Source organism: Xiphophorus maculatus, chromosome 15, assembly GCF_002775205.1.
Source record: "Xiphophorus maculatus strain JP 163 A chromosome 15, X_maculatus-5.0-male, whole genome shotgun sequence".
NCBI classification, from domain to species: domain Eukaryota; kingdom Metazoa; phylum Chordata; class Actinopteri; order Cyprinodontiformes; family Poeciliidae; genus Xiphophorus; species Xiphophorus maculatus.
In genome coordinates this window covers 4,859,117-4,880,419 of record NC_036457.1, presented here as the reverse complement: position 1 = coordinate 4,880,419, position 21,303 = coordinate 4,859,117, and the positions used below count along the sequence as shown (strand labels likewise).

Here is a 21,303-nt window from a genome sequence, read left to right as displayed (position 1 = left end):
CACGGAGAAACTTCCCAGGAACTCCGAGCTGCTGCTGCGGTTTCTAAAGACGCCAAAACCTCTCAGGAAACAAATCTGATGATTTGATAAAACACTAATAAAACTACTACTGTCCAACACGGCTGCTTAATAATAAAAGACCAAAAGAGTGAAATTCAAACGGAATGGACAAAAATATTATATAAAATGAAACTTTAATAAAATAAGACAACACAAAGATGAAGAGCAATAAATAAAATTATATTAAATCAAATAAAAACTAAAAGACAATCGATTTTATAAAAAGACTGAAAAGTTAAACAAAACAAGGTAAACAGAATAAAATATGAAATAGTTGCTAAAAACACTAATCACTTCAAATAAAAGTCGCTTTTTATAGTTTATTTTCATTTTTAAAAGCAGATTTCCTTCTGGTTCCTGAACGTTTCTGGATTTATTCATCTGCCGTCATTTTAAACAAACTGAATGTATTCAGAGCTGAAGTTCTGCTTTCTCTCGGGATGAATGTTAACAATGATTCCTGTTCAGGTTGAGCTGAGCTCCCAACAGGCGGGGAAATCTTTTTAATTGAACTATTTCATCAGAAAATCAGTTTTCAGGGCGGCAGGCGGGAAGCCCCGCCCACATCCGGCGGGTCATCAGGCCTCAGGAACAGAAAAGATCAGGAACCATTACAAACCTGAGCGCTCCGGGTTCACTCACATTTACTCTTCAAATACTTTTTAATTTCAACTAAATGTGAAAATGTTTCTTCATCAGACATCAGAGACAAACTGGAAGATAAAATAAGAAATCTAAAATATGGAGGATGTTTTTATTTCTTAACAAAAACATTGAAAACTGATGGCAATAATAATAATAATAATAATAATGTCTCCATGTAGTCAGTTTAATTCACCGTCTCACTGTAAAGCAGTAAAAGTAATTCACAACAAATCTGTTAACTTTTCAAAAACGTGACTAGAAACAAATCTAGTGAGTTCAGCAGCAAACAGCTCCAGTCAACGTTGCTAATAAATCACAGGGCAACGCTGTTGATCAACGCTCACCCTGTTCGTTGTTCCACCTCCTGACTCGCCACCAGGGGGCGCGTCAGAGTGAGGGGGTTTTATAGCCAATCACAGGGCTGGAACGCTGAAACCAATAGGAAAATTCAGCTGCAGTACCACCATGCAACCCTGAGGGCAGCACTGAGACACTTGCAATCACACAATTTGCACAGAAACATAAAAACTATTCAGTTTGTCTGAATCCTACATGGATTTAGGGTTTAGTTACCAAACGGTTTGGAGGTTCTGCTGCTGAAACGGCTGGATGATAAAGAAAATATTTATTACATTATAAACATCATTTACATAAGACACTTTATGATTATATTTCACGATGAACTCAGAGTTCAATCAGCCAATAGGAGCTCAAATCCAGCCGGAAGAACCGCCCACTATCCTGACGATGCCCAGCGGTGTGTGTGTTAGGATGTGTGTGTCTCTCTGTGTGTGTGTGTGTTAGGATGTGTGTGTTTGGGTGTGTGTGTGTGTGTTAGTGTGTGTGTGTCTCTCTCTGTGTGTGTGTTAGGATGTGTGTGTCTGCGTGTGTGTGTGTTATGATGCTGCAGTGAGGCAGGAAGGTGAGTAGATCTTCACCGTCTCGTCCCAGGAACAATCCACCACCTGCAGAACCAAACAGCTGCAGTTACTAATCAATCAATCAATCAATCAATAAAATTTTATTTGTATAGCACCTTTCAGCAGCAAGGCAGTTAAAAATGATTTACATCATAAACACAAATATACAAAATCATAGAAACAGAAACATTTTGTTGTTGTTGTACATCAGATTATTGATTATTGTTTCATTGATTATGTTTCTAAATCAGCTCCAACCAGCTGGGTTCAGTCTGGATTTAAAGGAGCTCAGGGTTTCGACTGTCTTCAGTTTTCTGGAAGTTTGTTCCAGATCTGTGGTGAATAGAAGCTGAATGCTGCTTCTACATGTTTGGTTCTGGTTCTGATGCATAGCAGAACCAGAACCAGAACCAGAAGGTTGATCCAGCAGCAAATCTTTAATCCTTTCAGTAATTTATAAACTACTGGGTGATGTAGAACTAGATGGTGTAGAACCAGGTGGTGTCTCTATCCTCCTGGTTCTAGTCAGAACTCCAGCAGCAGCGTTCTGGACCACTGGGTTGTCAATCAGACCTGTGAAGGCGCTGCTGCAGGAATCAAAGCCACTAAAGAGAAACTAAAGCCTGGATGAGTTTCTCTGATCCGAGACTTTAGTCTCTGGTCCTGGAAATGTTCTGCAGCTGGGAGAAGAACCACGCTGGAGCCGGCTTTATGTGGCTCTGAAGGGTCAGGTCAAAGGTCATCTTTAGCAGAACTGGTCCGGACCGGATCAGATGGAGACCGAGGAGGATGAACGGTGGAATAGATTATGTTTGGCCCGCTCAGGAACAGGTGCTGACCCGGTTGGTATAGCGTTAGCATTAGCTGAACTAATGTAGCGCGTTATGTTAGCACGGCTAGCTTTCTGCTTGCAGTAAGGTTGGATGACAAGAAAAATCTGAATTAAAATCTGTATTCAGACGTTTTTCTGGCACTCTTCAGTTTGTTTGGAGCTTCTGCCGTTTGTCACTGCAGAGATAAATGTGTAATTCAGAGTTTTTATTGTTTATTGTTCGGTGATAAGTGTGCTGCCAGCGTCAGCCTGTGACGATCAGCAGACAGATGCCGCCTGCAGCTAAAAGCTGCTGTGATGTTTATCTGCTTTCTGTTCTGGTTCTGTTAGACGGACTGAATGTTCTGCTGGAAGCGGCCGTCCGGGCCCAGCGGCAGGTCGGACGGTGAGCGAGTTTCCATCAAAAAGAGCCTCATTAGCTTTAGCTGGCTGCAGCTTTCATCCTGTAACCAACCTTTAATCCTGCTGCTGCTTCGGCTCAGCCACCGTTACCTTCGGCTTTATTTATTCTGTTCGTGTTTCCAGCTGCAGGGAAAAAATCTGCTCTGATTTTATTTTGGAATAAATGTTTTTGTTGTTTTTGTGACTGGAGCTTCTTCAGAGTAAAAACTTTGTAGCCTGGAGGCGTTTAAAGCGATGAAGCAGACGCACCGTTTATACTGTAACCATGGAAACGACTTAAACCACACTAACTGTATTCAGGGTGATTCATGAATAAAGCGGTTGGGAATCATCTGAAGAACATGATATTTGGTTTGTTAAAGGTCATATTAATGTCTTCATGAATCACAAAGATTTAAAGATTGCAGCTAATAAAATGTGTGAAGGATTCGGTGGAATCGCCTTCGGCTAAATCTAAATTAGCTTCAGCGCCGTGTAATATGCTGAGTTCATGCTAGCTGTCCCATCTGTCGCTAACTGTATGCTAACCATGGGTTTGGATAAAGATTTCTTTAAAGTTTTTGGGTGCCAAGATGACCAGTTCCAGTCTGAATGTTGGTCATACTGGTTGTCAGCCCCGGCTCCAGACGAGTCTGACGGGGGCAAAATGAATCTACGTAGCAACAATAATACGACTCAAGTAAAAGAAAAAGGAACAGTGCAGTAAAACTACTTTTATAAATACCTTTTTCCAAGTACTTGTTACTCAAGTGAAAGTAACAAGTACTTCCCACTTCAGAACATAAGCACCAGTAGCCTACAGACTGCTAGTTAGCAAGCGCAAGGTGCTGTACTGGTGTTAGTTAATCATCTTTTAGCTAACATTAGCTAGTCATATTTTAGCTAACATTAGCTAGTCATCTTTTAGCTAACATTAGCTAGTCATATTTTAGCTAACATTAGCTAGTCATCTTTTAGCTAACATTAGCTAGTCATCTTTTAGCTAACATTAGCTAGTCATCTTTTAGCTAACATTAGCTAGTCATCTCTTAGCTAGTCATCTTTTAGCTAACATTAGCTAGTCATCTTTTAGCTAACATTAGCTAGTCATCTTTTAGCTAACATTAGCTGCATCCATCAGCTTTACTGAACTCAGTTGGTTAGTTTGGGGGAAAAACTGTAAAGTTTTTTGTGTTTTGCTACCATGATTCTAACACACCTGAGCAGCTCTGCGCAGCAGCAGCAGGTCTCCTTCTGCCGCACAGGTATAAACTCAGCGCCAGCATCATAGCGCTCATGTTGCGTTAAAGGCGGCTCGGAAGAACAGGTTACGTGTTAACAACGGATTAAAGTTTTAACTGCTGAAAAAAAGTGACAGAAGGCTCAGATATGGGAAGTGCGGAAGCCGCTACTGTATCAAACCGATATAGGAAAATCAGAGAGTTGGCATTTTAAGGTAAAAACAACAAACAGCTTCCAGTCCAGGGGCTGACTCTGTGGGCGGGTAATGCCCTCCAATGCCCTCCAACACGCCCAATTCCCGCCCATACCGCCGGGCCTGCTGGTTGTACTCCAGTTCCACCTCCAGCTCAGAAAGGAGCTGAAAGTGTTCTCAGGACTGGAGCAGCAGCGCGGTGACTCAGCCTCAGGACAGGAAGGCTCTTCTGTCATCGCCTTTAACAAGCGCTCGCGAAGCCAAGGCTGCAGCAGAACGCGACGCAGACGGAGGGATGACGGACCTCAAAGCCACACAGACCTTTAATGTCTCCCAATGATTACAAGAAAAAAAGAAAAACACTAATTAAAAACAACTAATGCTTCAGAACATTCCCGCAGTACATCGGCGTCAAACTGTTGGCTTCATTTAAAACTCCAGTTTGAATTCATTTTCAGAGTCACAGGAGAAAACATGAAGGTAAAAAACAGCTGGAAACAACATAAACCCCGGCCAGGATTTCAGTCAGAGCTAAAGACGAAGCTAAAGACGAAGATGAGATTAACCATCCGTCTGAACTTCCTGTCAGGTTTATGGAAATGAGCTTCTTTAAAAAGCTCAGGTAGAATCTCTTCCCTTCACCTACATGCAGCTCATCATCATCATCAGGAGGAAGTTAGCCGTGCTGCGGCTGCTCAGCGCTGTGGCTGAAGGTTCATCTGCTCCAGAAGTGAAACTCGTTTCTGAAATCTGCTGGATTTCAAAGAAAACCTGAAATTCAGCTTCTCAAAAATGGGAACCTGCCATCAGATCAATAAAACGCTGGTTTTGATCCAGGCTGATCTGCGTCGCCTGATGGTGAGCTTCTGAGCTCAGACTGACCCGACGGCCTGGACCGGACCCACGCACGCACGCACGCACGCACGCACGCACACACACACACACACACACACACACACACACACACTCTGTTATCTCAGAGCGGAGCGCTGACAGGAAGGATGTTCCCACATCAGGGAAACTCCCGATGATCCGAACCGTTTAGTTCACTTCATTCATGCAGTTAGGACATGAAACAGCTGCGATTTTAGAGATTTACAGGCTGGAAGATACAGAAGTCAGACTGGATGGATGAGGAAGAGGAGGAGGATGAGGAGGAGGATGAGTGGGATATTTAGGGCTGGGTGATGAAATTTAATTTACCATATGAAGGTATATAGGTTGAGTGTTTTAGTTGGTCGACAACAGGAAGTGAAGAGGATGAGTGGGATAAACGGATCACCTGGTGGGGGATGTGGAGGTTGAAGTCCAATCCACAGACAAACTCTGAATGATGCTCCACTGTGTCCAGGAGAGGCAGACGTCTGCCGAAGTCCCAGAACCTGAGGACAAAAACACAAACCGTGAGACGAGAGGAGGAGCAGGAAGAACCTGGGAAACCTCCAGGAAGTTTAATCTGCAGGGCCAATCGATAAGTTCTGGAAAAATCCAGACTCTGATGTAGAAACAGGAGAATAACTGCAGATTTCCTGATGATTTGTGTTCTGCTGGTTCTACTGGTTCTGATGAGCAAAAGCTTTTTCTGGTTTGACACAATTCAGATTCTCTGGTTGTTTTATGAAACTGAAGATTATCCGTTCTCCATCAGGCTCTTGATGTATGAGGCTGAAGGAGAGTCGGAGAGTTGAATTTATGAATTTCATTTATTAAGACCAAAATACAGCGCTAGTCCATTAGCATTAGCATGCTATCAGTTTACAATCCTCTTTATTAGCTTCTACTGAAGCTACGCCCAAAGAGGCTAGTGAAGCATTTCCTTTAACCTTAGCTTTGTGCTCCGTGTGTGTGAGAGTGTGTGTGTATCAGAGTGTGTGTATCAGAGTGTGTGTATCAGCATGCAGGTATCTAAAAGAGGAAACACAGAATTATTTATTCTCAACAAAACCTACAACATAATAATGACGTCACAGCGCAGATGAATTATAGAGGCTGAGCAGCAGAAACGGGCTGGAGGGACACGGACCAGGAGACATGGAGGGACACGGAGCACGAGACACGGACCAGGAGACACGGACCAGGAAACACGGAGGGACACGGACCAGGAAACACGGAGGGACACGGACCAGAAGACACGGTGGGACACGGACCAGGAGACACGGTGGGACATGGTGTCTCCTGGTCCGTGGAGACACGGAGGGACACGGACCAGGAGACACGGTGGGACACAGAGCACGAGACATGGACCAGGAGACACGGAGGGACACGGACCAGGAGACACGGAGGGACACGGAGCACGAGACACGGAGCAGGAGACACGGAAGGACACAGACCAGGAGACACGGAGGGACACGGAGCACGAGACATGGACCAGGAGACACGGAGGGACACGGACCAGGAGACACGGAGGGACACGGACCAGGAGACACGGTGGGACACGGAGCACGAGACATGGACCAGGAGACACGGAGGGACATGGACCAGGAGACACGGAGGGACACGGACCAGGAGACACGGAGGGGAAGACGATGGTCCACCAAACCTGGTTATGAGACGTGAGAGCAGAGAGGCAACGAAGCAGCAGCTCAGGAAGCCAATCAGGCTAATTGAAAGACCGTTTCTCTTCCTGGTCCTGACAGAGCGAGACTGTGTGTGTGTGTGTGTGTGTGTGTGTCCTGACGCAGCAAACACTCCCTCCAGACTCATCCACTTTGCAAATGCAATTAAATCATTTTCGGACCGGGGGGGGGGGAGGGGCTGCAGGTTTCAATGGGCTCCATTAGTGCAGTATTAATTCTGGAACCACCACACACACACACACCCACACACCCACACACACACACACACACACACACACACACACACACACACACACACACACACACACACACAGATGAGTGTGTGTGGCTCTGAGAGGTTTTCCTCAATGACTGATTGACTTGTTGGTGTAAAATCTCAACCCATTTTTTTAGCTCAGCAACATTAGAAATGGTTTTATTCCAATAAATGGTGACGTAGTTAAAGTGGACCGACAGCTCAGGCGCTACTAGTTAGTAGCTACTAGTTAGTTTTCATCCATCAATCAGAGAGTTGATGTCTGGTTGTTGGTGTGTTTTCCATAGAGCAGCAACGTGCCGCTAACAGACCCTCAGACTTAATAACCAAAGTGCAGATCAGTTTTCTGGCTTAATGGATGCAGTGGCCATAAATACCAAAGCGTTTCTGTCGTAGCGCCGCTCAGCGCTTTAGAGGAACGATAACGACCTGCAGCATGGAGCCACTGCAGCGTTCATCGCTGCCCTACTGAGCAACGCCCGAGATTCACTGGGCTGGAGGGACGACTGCACAGAAAGCAAAACATTTTCCACCAGCAGGCTCAGATCGACCGACCGACCATCTGACCCACTCCACCCAAACTAACAGACTAGTAAACCATTAAACCACCAAACCAACCCTACAGACTAACAACTGCTGACCAAATGAAGGCAACAGATCCAGGAGAGAAACCCAGCCATGGATATCTCTAGTCATGATATGTGATCATATTGTTGATATCCATATCCAGTGGTAATTTGGCTGCAGGGATGTTAAATGTGGAGTGAAGGCACAACTATAATATTTAGTGGAGTAAGGATTATAGTGGAAGGGAACATGGAGACGCAGAAGCTGTGATTAAATGATGTGAAAGGAGGTTTAATGAGTCCAGGTTGGGAACTAAAAGTCTCTTTTGTTTGCAGATTCCAGGTAATTATTTAACATCTTTTGTGTTTCATTCAGTGGAACCGTCCATTCAGCCGCCGCTTTGTGCCGTTAACATGAAACCTGTTCAGTCACAGCAGACAGGACCTGCATGCGGACCGAGATCTAAAGACCGACGGCTGAGAAAACAATCAGTATTTCCATGGAATATTTAGGGACGACGTGTCTGCAGGCTGTTATGATTATAGCTTAGGCAGGAAATTAATGCAGACGAGCGCAAACTCACACAACGGCAGGGAAACGATTATCTAAAGCAAACACCATGGTTTGTTCAAAGGAAACATCACAAGCGTTCAGCGGATGATCTCCATCCATCATGAAGTTTGTTTCCAAGCAGCCAAACTGTAACGTTTGGACCAACAGTCAGAAGAGCGAGCAGGTCCTCTGGAGTCCCACGTTGAGCCCAACATCCTGTTTTTACAGGTCAAACTGTCTCATCTTTGGGATATTTAGATGTTCAGACAGAAATCAGTCTTCAGACCAAAACTCTCCCCTTTCCTCTGACATACAGGATCCGACTCGGAGGTTCCTCAACAGACCCGAAGACTCGTGGGGTCGAGTTTTCACGAGAGTTTGTACCAGAAACCATCCGGCCGTAAAACTCAAACCTGCTGGAACCAGATCACCGTCTGACGATCTCACCCTGACGAAGTTCACTGAGTTTTTGAGTAAAAGATTCTACTTTGTATTTTCATCCAAATCAGATGAGTTTTACTTGGACACCGCCTCACTTCCTGTCAGGTTCCTGCGTAGTTTCATTGAAAGTAGACCTCAGAGGGAATGGCTAACGGTCAACGAGATCCTCCTGACTTTAACGTGATCCAACTGTTGTGTACCTCATCAGACTAGATTTCTGTAGGTTTGATGCCAGATCGGGTCTGGTGTGCTTTGGCTTTTCCTTAAAGAACCGTTCTGCTGCAGAACCATTCAGACGTTCGATGGGTGTCAGAAAAGTGGAGAAACCTCCTTTTATTTTGAAGGGAAGATGTTCTCCTGAACCCTGAGCGCTCAGCCTGGCCGATCCCCTGCATGGGAGACGAGGACAAAGCTGAACGGACCGATTCAACCGGTCACTAAGGATGTTCGGCCGCTGAAGACTCTCCACGACCTTCAGGAACTTTAGTCCACTGGTTTCAGAGACCAGCCACATTCTGGTTGTTACATCCAACGGTTCTGTAACCTGGACAGAACCGTTCGGTACCGGGTCACTCGCCTGTTCATCCCTTCACTTCAGGAACGCCTCAATGTGTCAGAGATCAGTGGAACAGATGAAACCCATCAGAGAAAACTTCAACCAGCCTGGAGAACCCATGGCGACCCCTCAGTCTGAATCGGGTCTAAAGTGCCGTTACGGCGCCGCATTAATGGCAAATTAAATTAACTTTAATGTAACTTTATTACAAAACGTCTTTGTTCTCTGCAGACTGGAGCAGAATGAAACTTCATGGACGTTTGGTGAAATCTAAACCAGAGAAAACATGAAGACGAGAGGGCGGCTCTTCTGCGTCAGTCACTGAGACTCTTACACAGGAAATTAATGTTAACAAGCAGAAATAATCATTAGAGCAAACATGAAACCACCAGCATGGCGGCCATTTTATCAGTTTACTCATCATAATCAAACAATTAAAGCTTTAATTATTTCAATGACGCTGAAATGATTTAACCTGCAGGACGGAGAAAACTGATCATCAGAGATCAATAAGTTTAACTTCTCCAGCTGACACTGGATATTATATTAATATATTTCACATATAAAGCTGAACTAAAGTTAAATAATAAAAGTAAAATAATTGCTTTTATTATTTAACGTTAGTTCAGCTTTGAATTCAAGTTTCCATATTGAAAAGAGGGCGGAGTTTCTCTTATTATCTTTTTATTTCTCAAGAAACAAAGACTGAAAATAGAAATCTGGAAATAAATTAAATGATTTTATTCATTTAATTCAAGAGTGAAAAAAATTTATTAACATTAACTAATAATAACAAATATTTTTAATTAATGTTAATGATTATATTTACTATTATTAATATAATTTGTCAAGAAATAAAATTAAAAATTTGTAATTGACAAAATAAGCTCCCAAATTAAATAAGTATTTTTTAAATATTTATTTTGTTTCGTCTTGAAGAGAAATATTACTATTAAACAATAAAACATCAGCTGTTGACGCCACGTAGCAACAATATTTCACATGTTTAGATTTTGTTCAGTATAATTTCTTCATGGAATAAAATCTCAAATTTAATTTTGATTTTGAGAGATTTTAAAAATGTTTTTAACGTTGCATAAATTTAAATAATAATTAACTGAATAAATTTTTAACTCCAGTTTTATGCAGATTATCAAGGAAATATAAATTAATCTCCACTTATTCTGGATTATTTAATATGTTTTGAATTTTTCTATTATTCTGGATATTTTCCCAGAGCCAGAAATGATTCATCTTCATCCCACACTCCATCATCATCATCATCATTAAACATCATCATCATCGCTACTCTGATGAAGACTCCCTCCTCCTCTTCCTCAGTCCATAATCCAATAAAAAGATGAATATTCTGGAGCCGCCATGTTTTTACGCTCGGCTCTCTGAAAACCACTTTTGTGAAATTAAAATGTAAAAATTTGTTTATTTGCTAGTTTACAGTTTTTGTGAAACCGGTTCATCATAAAGATCCAGAACAGAAACAGAACTTCAGTCCGTCTCTGGGAAACATTTTTACCGTTTTTGCTTCGCCAAACAAAATCCTCTCAAGGGCCATAAATGGCCCCCGGGCCACATGTTGGACACCCCGGGTTTAGAGGCTGCGGTTCTTTCAGACGTCTAAAACTGAATCAGAACCGGTCCAGAACTTACCGGACGGTGAAGTCGTAGGAGCAGGAGGCCAGAACGGTCCGACTGAATGGGGAGAACTGCGGAGAGAACCAGAGGCGGGATTAGAGGCGGGATCGGCAGAACCGGCAGGATCTCCTGGTTCTGGAGCAGAGACCTGGATCTGACCGGACACGGAGCAGAACCTGGACGATTTCTTCAGAAACATGGAGAACGTTTGAGGAGCTTCGGCCTGAGAGGTTTCTGGGTCGGTCGGTTCTGAGGCGAGCAGCAGCAGGACGGTTCTGATCCAGAGGACAGAGCAGACTCAGCGGTTCTGCTCATTGAACCCAGTCCAGTTCAGAAACGCTGACAGAACCTTTTGGTTGCTCCGCTGATCCAGACCTTCTGAACCGTTCTGTGTTTAATCTGTTTCGGGTCCGATCCCCATGAGTTGGTCAATGAGACCCAGCAGAACCACCAGAACCGACCCATTAACCAGAGTAAATTATAGCTTAGAAATAATAAGAATTAAATGGAAAAATAAATAAGAAAATAAAATAATTCAACAAATAAAAGGAAAATGTAATTCAGAGTTTTATCACCAGCTGCCAGTAAGTTTTAAAGTTATTTTAATTAAAGGAAATAAAATGATAAACTTCCTTAATTTGTTAGATTTGAAACCAGAAGTGATGAAATGCTGAGGAGGAAGTTCAGTCCTGCCGAGTCAGAAGAAGAAGATTTCTTTGTGCTGAATCGTCTCATCGATTGGTGATGTCTGTCTGCCCCCAGAATGAGCTGCAACAAGCGCTGCTACAGGAGCACAACTCCAGCTAAACGGCTGATAACCGGAGTTTAGCTTCTGCAGTAAAAACAGACACACACACACACAGGCTAATGTGTGTATTCCTATTTGGGCCATTAAAGTGGGAGTTTTGATGCTGTCAGGACCAACAGACTGTTTCTCAGTTTGAGGCAGCGGGATGGAGAGGGACAGATCTGTGTGTGTGTGTGTGTGTGTGTGTGTGTGTGTGTGTGTGTGTGTGTGTGTGTGTGTGGGTGTGTGTGTGAGGGTGTGTGTGCACCTTGACCCTGCGGATGGCGTAGCTGTGTCCCAGCAGCTGATTGACGGGCTGTGTGACGTTCCTCAGGTCCCACACACACACGCTGCAGTCCACTGATCCTGTAGCCACCAGATTCTGTAGTAGGGGTTGAACCAATTAGTCGACTAGTCGACTAGTCGACTCTAGGACGTCTCGCGAGTTTTTACATTTCATGTCGACTAGTCGCAGTCATGTGATTGCCGGTGGTGACAGCCTGTACTGATCTGACAGCACAGTATACGTCACAAGACACAAGAAAAATAAGTTAATACATTAGTTTAAATGATATGTAGATGGATGCATATTTGTGGTTTTACAGTGTTTTTAAAAGGAGATGGAGTTGCAGCTGCAGTCCACTACAAAACAGGAGCCGTCTAAAACTCGCCCCCTTCCCGCTAATGATGTCACTTAGCCGGCTCGCGAGTGTCTTTGTCACGAAAAAATTTAAAATATTTAAATATTAAAAATATTTAGCTGTTCCGGCAACCAGCACTCCCAGCGAGAGGATTTTCTCTCTCGCTGGGAATACCATTACGAGGAAGCGGGCAAGCCTTCATCCGGCTCATGTTGATGCCCTTGTTTTCCTACATGTCAACCAAGAAAAAACCCCAACAACTCTTAGTGAAGAGAATATTGACAGCGAGTGAACTTTATTTACCCCCCCGCCCCCGTGCCACCTCTTTTTATTGTTTTTACATGCCATCTAAAAAATGTGCGTTCCTTTTGAATGTTGGTTTCCCAGCAACTTGTTATTCATCATAAACTATCCCGATGTTTTGTTGTTTCACTTGTTGCTGTTCTGTGTAAATGCCGTATTTTTCCGTGAAAACGGGTAATAAAGCCTGTACGTTACTCCAAAGCTTTGCGTCTTGCGTTGCTATGACGTCACAACGACTAGTCAACTCGACATCGACTCGACTTTTATCATGTTGACGTTGACTAGAAAATATCTTAAATCGTTCAATCTGCTGAGTCAGCAGAGCTTCCTGCCGCGCATCGGGCGGAGGAGAAGCAGGTGGTTTCGTTGAATTCAGCTGTAACCAAACGGGATCCGTTCATAACAGGTTCGGCTTGTGATGTTCCAAAAGCACCATGTAGTCAGTGTGATCATTTGACTCCTATAGTAACTATCCAGAGATCATCAGCATCAGCCGGTGTTTAGAAAAAAAAAGTCAGACCCGACTTTGTGCAGCAAACTTTTCCCCGCTGCTCACGAAGAATCTCCATAATAGACTTAGTAAAAGCAGGAGAAGGGGAGAGAGTGTGTGTGTGTGTGTGTGTGTGTGTGGGGGGGGGGGTGTCAATATTTGCCGTGAAAATAGCTAATAAAGCCTCCAAGTAGTTGTGAAGGGTTTTTGCGCTTACGTCACTATGACGTCACCGCGACTAGTCGACATCGACTCGACTATTATCATGATGTAGTCGACCTTAAAAAATATGTAGTCGTTCAACCCCTATTCTGCAGACAGATTAAAATAATCTGATTTAAAAAATCATTTTTATTCTAACTTTGCTGTTAATTTCAGGTGAAAATGAAAGCAGGTTAAACTCTGATCAGTGATCAAAACGAGTTCTGTGATCGATTAGTCGTGTCTGACCCACCTGGTCGTATTTGCACCAATCGCAGCTCAGGATCTCAGCTTTGTGAGCAGGAACAGCCAATCGGCACGCAGCGGCCTTCACATCCCAGACTCTGAGCGTCCCGTCGCCTGGAAGCAGACGCAGGTTTTACCCAGCATGCACTGCGTCAGGACAGCCAAAGTGCTAGCACGATGCAGGATTACAGATTATTAATTCCTCCTCAAACTTCCTCCAGGATAATCCAACCTGATGACGTCGGAGCTGAGATTAAACCTTTCACCTCCAGCAACTCGGGGAGCAGGAAGTTTTAAAGTTTCTCAGACTGAAGGATGAAAACTTTGTCTGGTTTTATGAACCCATCTGACCCCAAACCGTTGCCACTGGTTACGGGTCGGTGGGCTTCGCTGCATTACTAAACTATCAGCTGAACATTGAATAAAACCTCAAAAAGCTTCACTTGAGTCGATTTCTGAAAGTTTGATGGTTTTTATTTCTAAATGTTCGGTTGGCCAACACGTGACCTGAGAGCTAAAAGCTAAACGTGGCGACGGCAGGAAGTCCTGAGGCGGCGCCATGTTAGAAACTCCATCATCAGAACAACCCAGACTCTCAGCTGCTTCAGTCAGCCGCACTAATCAGTTTCTGATCATTTGCTGCACAGAGGACATTAAAGAGCAAAAACAAACATCAGATTAAACATTACAGTCACTCTTCCTCCTCCTCCTCTTCCTCACTCGCACAGAGACACCGCTGGGAGAACGAGCCGCAGCGGAGAACACGGCTAAACCGCTAACCACCGGTAACCAGGCCTGGGTGTGCGTGTGTGTGTGTGTGTGTGTGTGTGTGTGTGTGTAAGTCCTCTGTTAAACCTGCTATCAGTGCTGCATCAGCAGCTTCTTTCATCATCACTGATGTGAGACGGTTTTGAACCGTACAACACACACACACACACACACACACACACACACACACACACACACACACACACACACACACACGTCTCTGGAGAATCGTTTCCTCCAGCTGTTTTTGCTGAGGCGGCGTTTGGTGGCTCTGAGGTTAGCGGTGCGTTCTCGTTGTTGGAACCAGAGATGCTAAAGCTACATCGCTAACAGCAGCCATGAAGCTTCTTCTTCTCTGGGTTCATTTCTGCTTCTAATTGATCTGATTGGACGCTGGAAAAGACTGTTGTTGTGTTCAGGTTGTGCTAAAAGGAGTTAGCCTAAACTGAAATAGCATCTTGACGCTATCAGGTAGCAGCTAGTGCTAATGTCCACATTTCTAAAGGAGCTAGCTCCATGTTTCAGTTCTTCCTGAAAGTCTTTGCTGATGGTTGATTAAAAATGATAATTATTCATGAACTTGGCAGCAAAAACGTTTTGAATTGAAAATGTTGCTGACTTAGTTGATATAATCACGTTTGGTGTTTGTGTTTTAAAAAGCAGCCTGGAAGCCCAGCCCCCTCCCTCAGTCGCCTAGCAACCAGCACAGCTGGGATGGGTGCAATTTGGAGGTGTGTGGGCTTCCTGTTAGCCGTCTGGCAACAGGAAGCTCAGTAGACTCAAGTCTCGATCTCTGAAGTGCTGCACATGCTCAGAACGGCCGTAGAGCCAGAGGAGATCTTTGACCTTTGACCTTCTGGCCTCAGTCCGCTGTGCTGAAACTCATGATGTTTTGCACGGCGTTTAAATTCTGCTTAATCTGATCTAAATGGATTAAAGGCAAAAAGAGCAAACAGATTAAATATGAGCATAAAGTCGTCCCACACAGAGACGCTCTGATTGGCTGACGATCATCCTGACCAATCAGAGCAGCTCCCACCTGATCCGCCTGTTCTCCTGCAGATAATCCCCGCTTCTTTTTCATCTGCATGTTTTGAAACAGCCTTTATCTCATTAGCTGAGCGGCGTTGAGGCGGATGGTAGCGAGTGCGTAGGTGAGCAGGAAGCTGCCAGCCGCGGCGCAGCGCAGCCACCTTCACTTCTAATCCGCCGCAGCATCGTTACGGAGCGAACCGACGCGCCGCGCGGGCGGCATCACAACAATCACAGCAACAAAACCGCCATCAGCTGCTGAGATGAGTTTAATCCAGGGACTGAAAACACACGCAGCTCCAGATGCTTTCACTGAAAATGAATCTGGAGAATTTGACAGATTTTAGGTTTTAAACTGATGAATCCATGCAGACGGTAAAAAACATTTTCACATATTTCAGTGTGAAAATGTGCCAACAGTAGAGAAGAAGACAAACATGAAACAATATCTGAGGGTATTATCCTCTACCCAGAATGCATTGCTGTAGTTCCACAGTAAACAGTTTATAAACTGTCCGGTAAGTTTTCTGACCGAAGCTCTACTGCAGCCAATCAGGCTAAAGCAGCAGCAGAGTTAGCAAAACTCAACAATCCTGAAACCTGAAAGCTCAGTCACACAGAATCACTTCCACAAGCAAAATGAATGTTCGTGACTAGCATTTAGCGTTAGCCTCAGCCAAACACTGTGTTGGCATGTAGTGGAACGATGACTCACTGATCCACGTTTAGCTAGCAGCTGAAGCTACATGCTAACCTTCGCTACATGTAGCCATGACATCACACTTAATACTCAGCCGGGACATTTTCCTGATAGAACTGAGACTAAAAGCTCAGAAACAAAGCAGCGCTTGTGAGGAACCGGGTCGCTGGCCGTCTCGTGAGCTGCGGTCGGTTCTGTTGGGACCAGAGACCCATGTGACGCTGTTTCAACTGAGCCAGAACCGGCCGGAGTCGGGTCCACAAAGAGCCGCCGGGCTTCAGGGTTCTGCTGCAGCACCGGCTGGCTCAAAGGTCCAAAACAGAACCAGCCCGACAGGACCAGAACCCACCACTTTGACCCAACAGAACCCGACTGGTTGCTGAGCAACAGATTTAAAAGAAAAATGAAGGTTCAAAACAAGAAAGACAAAAAAAAGTTTTACAAAAAAGGAAAATAAACTAAACAAATAAAAAATATATTAAAAACAAAAATAGAAATAATGCTGTTCTTCAAAATAAATAAAGAAAAAATATTAAACAAATAAATAAAAAAATGCAAATAGAAACGAAGGAAATAATGAAAGTCAGTTTTTCAAAGTATTTTTGATCACATTAAAAAAGTAGAAAAATAATAAAAATCAGAAAAAGGAGCAAATTAATATATTTTCCTAAAATGTTTAAAAAGTCATGATAGAAGTAAAATGTTGAAAAAAACAAAAGAACGGTGACATTTATTTTTAAATCCAACTTTTTTCTGAATAAATAACGTAGACCTGTCGGATCAGAACGCGACCCAGCTGAGCAGACCGGTCCATTGGGCCAGGATTCCTCAGGCCCGGCCAGGACTTTCCACAGCAGAACCGGGTCCAGTTTAGCTCTGACGACCCGGTTGGGTCCAGTTGGATCTGAATTCTGCGCTAAAAATAGAAAACCTAAAAGCCTAAAATCACTGAAACCTGAACTAGAGCTGAGCACGCCACACTTTTCAGATTTCATGAGTGAAAAATATTTAAGCCCATTTTCTATCAGATCAGACGGATTTACTTTCACGCTGCAGGGCGCCCCCCTGTGGCCAAAGGCTGCTAACAAACTCTAAGCTGAACCATCAGCCTTCACAGCTGAATGCTGGGAATTCTGGGATTCCTGACGGAGAATGAGAGCGGCGGCTGACCTGAGGCTGAAGCAATGCATCCTGGGATGTGAGGAGACCAGATAGAGCTGTAGACGACCCCTTCGTGACCCCTGAGCGTGGCCAGGGAGGCGCCGAGGTTCTGGTCCCACTTCAGGAGAGAGAGAGGAGCGTTATGGGCGGAGCCACTGTGAAATGATGGCGGAGCCTCAAATAAAGGGGCGGAGCCTCACCACTTTAACAGAGCGGTCCCAGGATCCGGAGGCGATCAGGTTCTCTGCTCTGGTCTGACTCCAGTCCACAGAGTAAACCTTCACACACACACACCGGTCAGTCACAGCGGGGTGCGTGTGTGTGTGTGTGTGTGTGTGCGTCGTACCTCCTGTGTGTGCTCCTTGGCCACTTTCAGCGGAGCGTTCTGATTGGCTGAGTCCCAAAGCTGCAGGCTGCCGTCTCCACCTCCAGCCACCAAGACGTGTTCGTTAGCTTCACTCCACGCAACATCGAAGAGACCGTCACCCCACTGCCAGCTGAGACACACACACACACAGAGACACACACACACACACACACACAGAGACACACACACAGCGAGAGAGAGACACACACACACACACATACACACAGACACACACACAGCGAGAGAGAGACACACACACACACACATACACAGAGAGAGTGTGACAAGCAGCACAAGCCCAATAAAATCTCTGGAAATCCTCCAGAGACTCTGATCATAAAAGTTTGTCAGCAGGAAGTGAAACTACGGTGGCTGAAAGGAACCAAACTGCAGCTAACATTAAAACGCACCAGAACAGGAAACAGAAACAAAAACATCAGCAAGAATAAAAGGCTCCAAACTGACTCCACAGACGTTAGTCCTCCAGACCAGCAGGGGGAGCCGACCGCTTCATCTGGAACTACAAACTCAGGAACGACGAGATTCCAGAAGAAAGTTGAGTGGAAGAAGGAAAAGGTTTTCTATGGTTCATGGTTTTTACAATCGTAGAGAGCAGCAGCATATTTACGTAGCTAATATGGCCGACTCCAGACTCCCCCTGGTGGCCTGGAGGTCTTCTGCTTTATGTAGCTTGTTTTCCCTTTTGCTTCTGTTTCCTGTGGTTGCAGCGTTTTTGTGTTGCATTCAAATGTTTTCTTGGTGTGTTTTGGATTTTGCATCATTCATTCTGTGTGTTTTCAGCGTTTCGCCACCTTAGAGCGGTCTAAGAGTTTTACACATCCTAACCCGAATCTGGACACATCTGCACTTCCTGTTTGTGGTAAAAATAAAAAATGAAGCATCCAGAAACTTTACCTTCTCACTAAAACAATCCCAGTTTCTGTCTGATCCAGAACAAACAGAGATCCAGAACCTGCAGAGACATTCATATTCATATTATTATAAAGAGTTTATTTATTTATATTCATTCATATACTCCCTTTATTTACTTTTTTCTTATACATTTAGGTCTTTTACTCATTTAATTAATAATTATTTAGTTTTATTTAGATTTTGTTTTCTTATTTTTTTAAATATTCATTTAAAATATTTCATTTTTTATTTTATTAGGAAATCAGTCACATTGAGTCATCTAGAAATTATCTTACCTTCTGCAGTAACTTTCTATTCTTCATTATATTAACAATTATTATTATTATTCTCATTAATGTTGTAATCTGCATTTTTATTGTAATTTTACTCATGTGTTCATTAATTTATTTTACTATTAATTTTGAGTTTGACAGTTTTTATATATGCTTTAGATTTATTTTTATTTTTCTACTATTTTTACTGATATTATTTACCAAATCTGATTTACATTGAATTTTGTATTTTAATTCAGCATTTTTTATATTCTTTCTTTTCATTAAAATAACATTCATTATTATCTAATCTTAAATATTTGTTGAGGTCATTTCTCTCTGATTATATTTCATGTGAATCTTTTCCAGGAAGTGGAAAACCAGGTTCTGTTTTGTGGCTCTGACTGATAAATTTTATTTTATTTTGTTGCTGCGATTTATTTCGGTATGAACCGACTCTCCACACTGACCAGTTATTCCGTAGTACTGGGACGCCGCGCAGGCCAGTCGGTTCGGGAGGAATGGCGAAGCCTCCACAGCGTAACCATGGCGACCAGGACAGCGAAACACCTTCATCGTCGTCATCAGATACTGCAGAGGAGACGTTAAAGTTCAAAGGAAAACTATAGAAATACTCTGAAGGATCAATAATTAATTTACAGAAAATGTGACCAACGTGATAAACAAGCTGGTTATAAATAACCTGAGATAAAAAACAATACAATTTCACCCACCATCCGTGTCCCTGTCCATTTAATTTGCTTTTAATTTTTAACTGCAATAATTTATTAATAAAGTTGATTTTTTTATCCATATACTTATTTTTGTGTTATTCAACATGTTTTTTCCACAATACATTTTGAGAAAATTATCCAAGTAATATATCAGAATTAAACCTTTTTCATATTTTTTTATTCAATCTTAGTCAATTTACAATGTTTTTATTTATTTATTTATTTATTCCTCAACACAGAAAGATGCAACTGGATAGTAGGAATTCAGAATACAAAATTAATTTGTAAACAATTTTTAAAATTAAAAATATGACATATAAATATACAATTTTTGGCAAAATACACTTTTAAAAATCAAATACAGAAAATAACAAACTGTATCTTAAGAAAACATAAACGATTAGATGATAAATATTTACATACGATAGAAATGTTAATAAATCTCTACAGTAAATAATGCTAGAAGAAAAATGCTGAATTATTTAATCCGTTATTTTTGTTCCATTTGTTGGATTTCAGGTCCCAAAGCTGAGTTTACTGCGGCTGCGCAGAAAATACACTGCAAACACGTTAATGACTTTTTTCAGCTGAAATCATTCGAGACTCAGGTTTCTGTTTCTAACATTAATCTTAAATAACCAATAATTAACTGAACTGCGTTTGATTCCAGAAAAAATCCCAAGTCCGTCCGAACTCACCGGTTCCGCTCCAGTGTCTCTTTTAACCGTTAAACTTTGATGAAAACCGTTTAAAAATGAACAAAAAGAAGGTTTTCCACATGTAAGCAGATCCTCTGCTCCTCACATTCTCCACTCGCTCCTCCAAAAGCTGCACAGCTGAAAACACTTCCGTGTTTTGATCAGCTGACTTGATAACCCGGATGAGACATTTAGGACGATCCCTCTTTCTACCACTAGATGGTGGTGTTTCACCAAAAAATAACCCAGAAGCTCTGCAGAGCTCCAGCAATAAATGCAAATTTTCATTCTATTAGACAAAGAACTGATTATGAAATTAGTCTGTTATTCAGTGTTTTTCTATTATTTTTCTCTGTTGTGTATTTTGAGGCATCAAGTTTAATTAATTTGCAGTTATCCAACTGGGAAATACATCAGAACACCGACATTAATGTCTGACTTTTCAGAAAACTGTCAGGCCAAAAGAGCCACAATCCTCCTGAAAACATAAACATAAACAAAATGTTAAATTGACATAATAGGTAGATAGTTAGCTGAAAAGTTTTAATTTTAAATACACATGTAAATAATAAATTATTATTGTTAAAATTATATAAAACAAATTTACACCAAAATGTTACAATTTGTACAGAAGTATGAAGAAAGAACCCCAAACAACAGATTTAGAGAGTTTATCTGCCAAAGAAAAGTTGATTTGAGGTTTAATGATTGTTTTAGTTTTACCTGCTGGCCAACAGTAAGAGAGAGTACATTTATTCATCATAAACAGGATGAAAAGTTGTTTTTATGTCTTTTCCACTAAATTCAGCTGAAAGGGGAAGTTTCCTTGAATGAAACACATTTATAAATCTTTGTTGGGACCTAAAACCCCATAAATACAGATGTTGTTCATGCAGTAGCAGCTGTAGAGTCCAGTTTACAGAAAGCTGAGGTGGATTCATGTCAGCACAACAGATTGGCTGCAGCTTCTCCCTTCTGCAAAGTTTCTGTTTCTTATTTATTACTTTATTTCCAGTAGAATAAAATAAAGCCAGGCTTCTCTCCTGAACATCAGATGTGACTCCTGTCCTGCTGCTTGACCTCCATGTTGGAGCCGGCGGAGCGGCGTGGGCCCAGC

The 21,303-nt window shown here is 42.7% G+C and overlaps 1 protein-coding gene across 2 annotated transcripts; it reads right to left on the bottom strand.

Moving 5' to 3' along the window:
* Positions 1-294: 294 nt before the first annotated feature.
* pex7 (peroxisomal biogenesis factor 7) lies at positions 295-20,349 on the bottom strand. 2 transcript variants are annotated; one of them, XM_023348080.1, is made up of 12 exons: positions 20,187-20,349; positions 19,225-19,345; positions 18,486-18,543; positions 17,550-17,700; positions 17,404-17,481; positions 17,213-17,321; positions 13,550-13,656; positions 11,930-12,043; positions 11,023-11,149; positions 10,890-10,945; positions 5,556-5,655; positions 295-1,670 (listed from the first exon to the last, which is right to left on the bottom strand). In XM_023348080.1, exons 2-12 carry the CDS (start codon positions 19,337-19,339, stop codon positions 1,540-1,542), a joined length of 1,146 nt encoding a protein of 381 aa, XP_023203848.1. In that variant the 5' UTR covers positions 19,340-19,345; positions 20,187-20,349; the 3' UTR covers positions 295-1,539. The 2 variants fall into 2 exon arrangements, with proteins under 2 accessions (XP_023203848.1, XP_023203849.1); XM_023348081.1 differs by lacking the exon at positions 11,023-11,149 and having other exon boundaries at positions 20,187-20,348.
* Positions 20,350-21,303: the final 954 nt, after the last annotated feature.

Excerpts from the sequence above, each read along its gene's own strand:
- pex7 (XM_023348080.1), bottom strand. The coding sequence starts at position 19,339 with ATGACGACGATGAAGGTGTTTCGCTGTCCTGGTCGCCATGGTTACGCT. Across the intron at positions 17,322-17,403 it reads GGGACCGCTCTGTTAAAGTG|TGGGACCAGAACCTCGGCGC; the intron begins GTGAGGCTCCGC and ends TCTCTCCTGAAG. Across the intron at positions 10,946-11,022 it reads CCGTGTCCGGTCAGATCCAG|TTCTCCCCATTCAGTCGGAC; the intron begins GTCTCTGCTCCA and ends TTCTCTCCGCAG.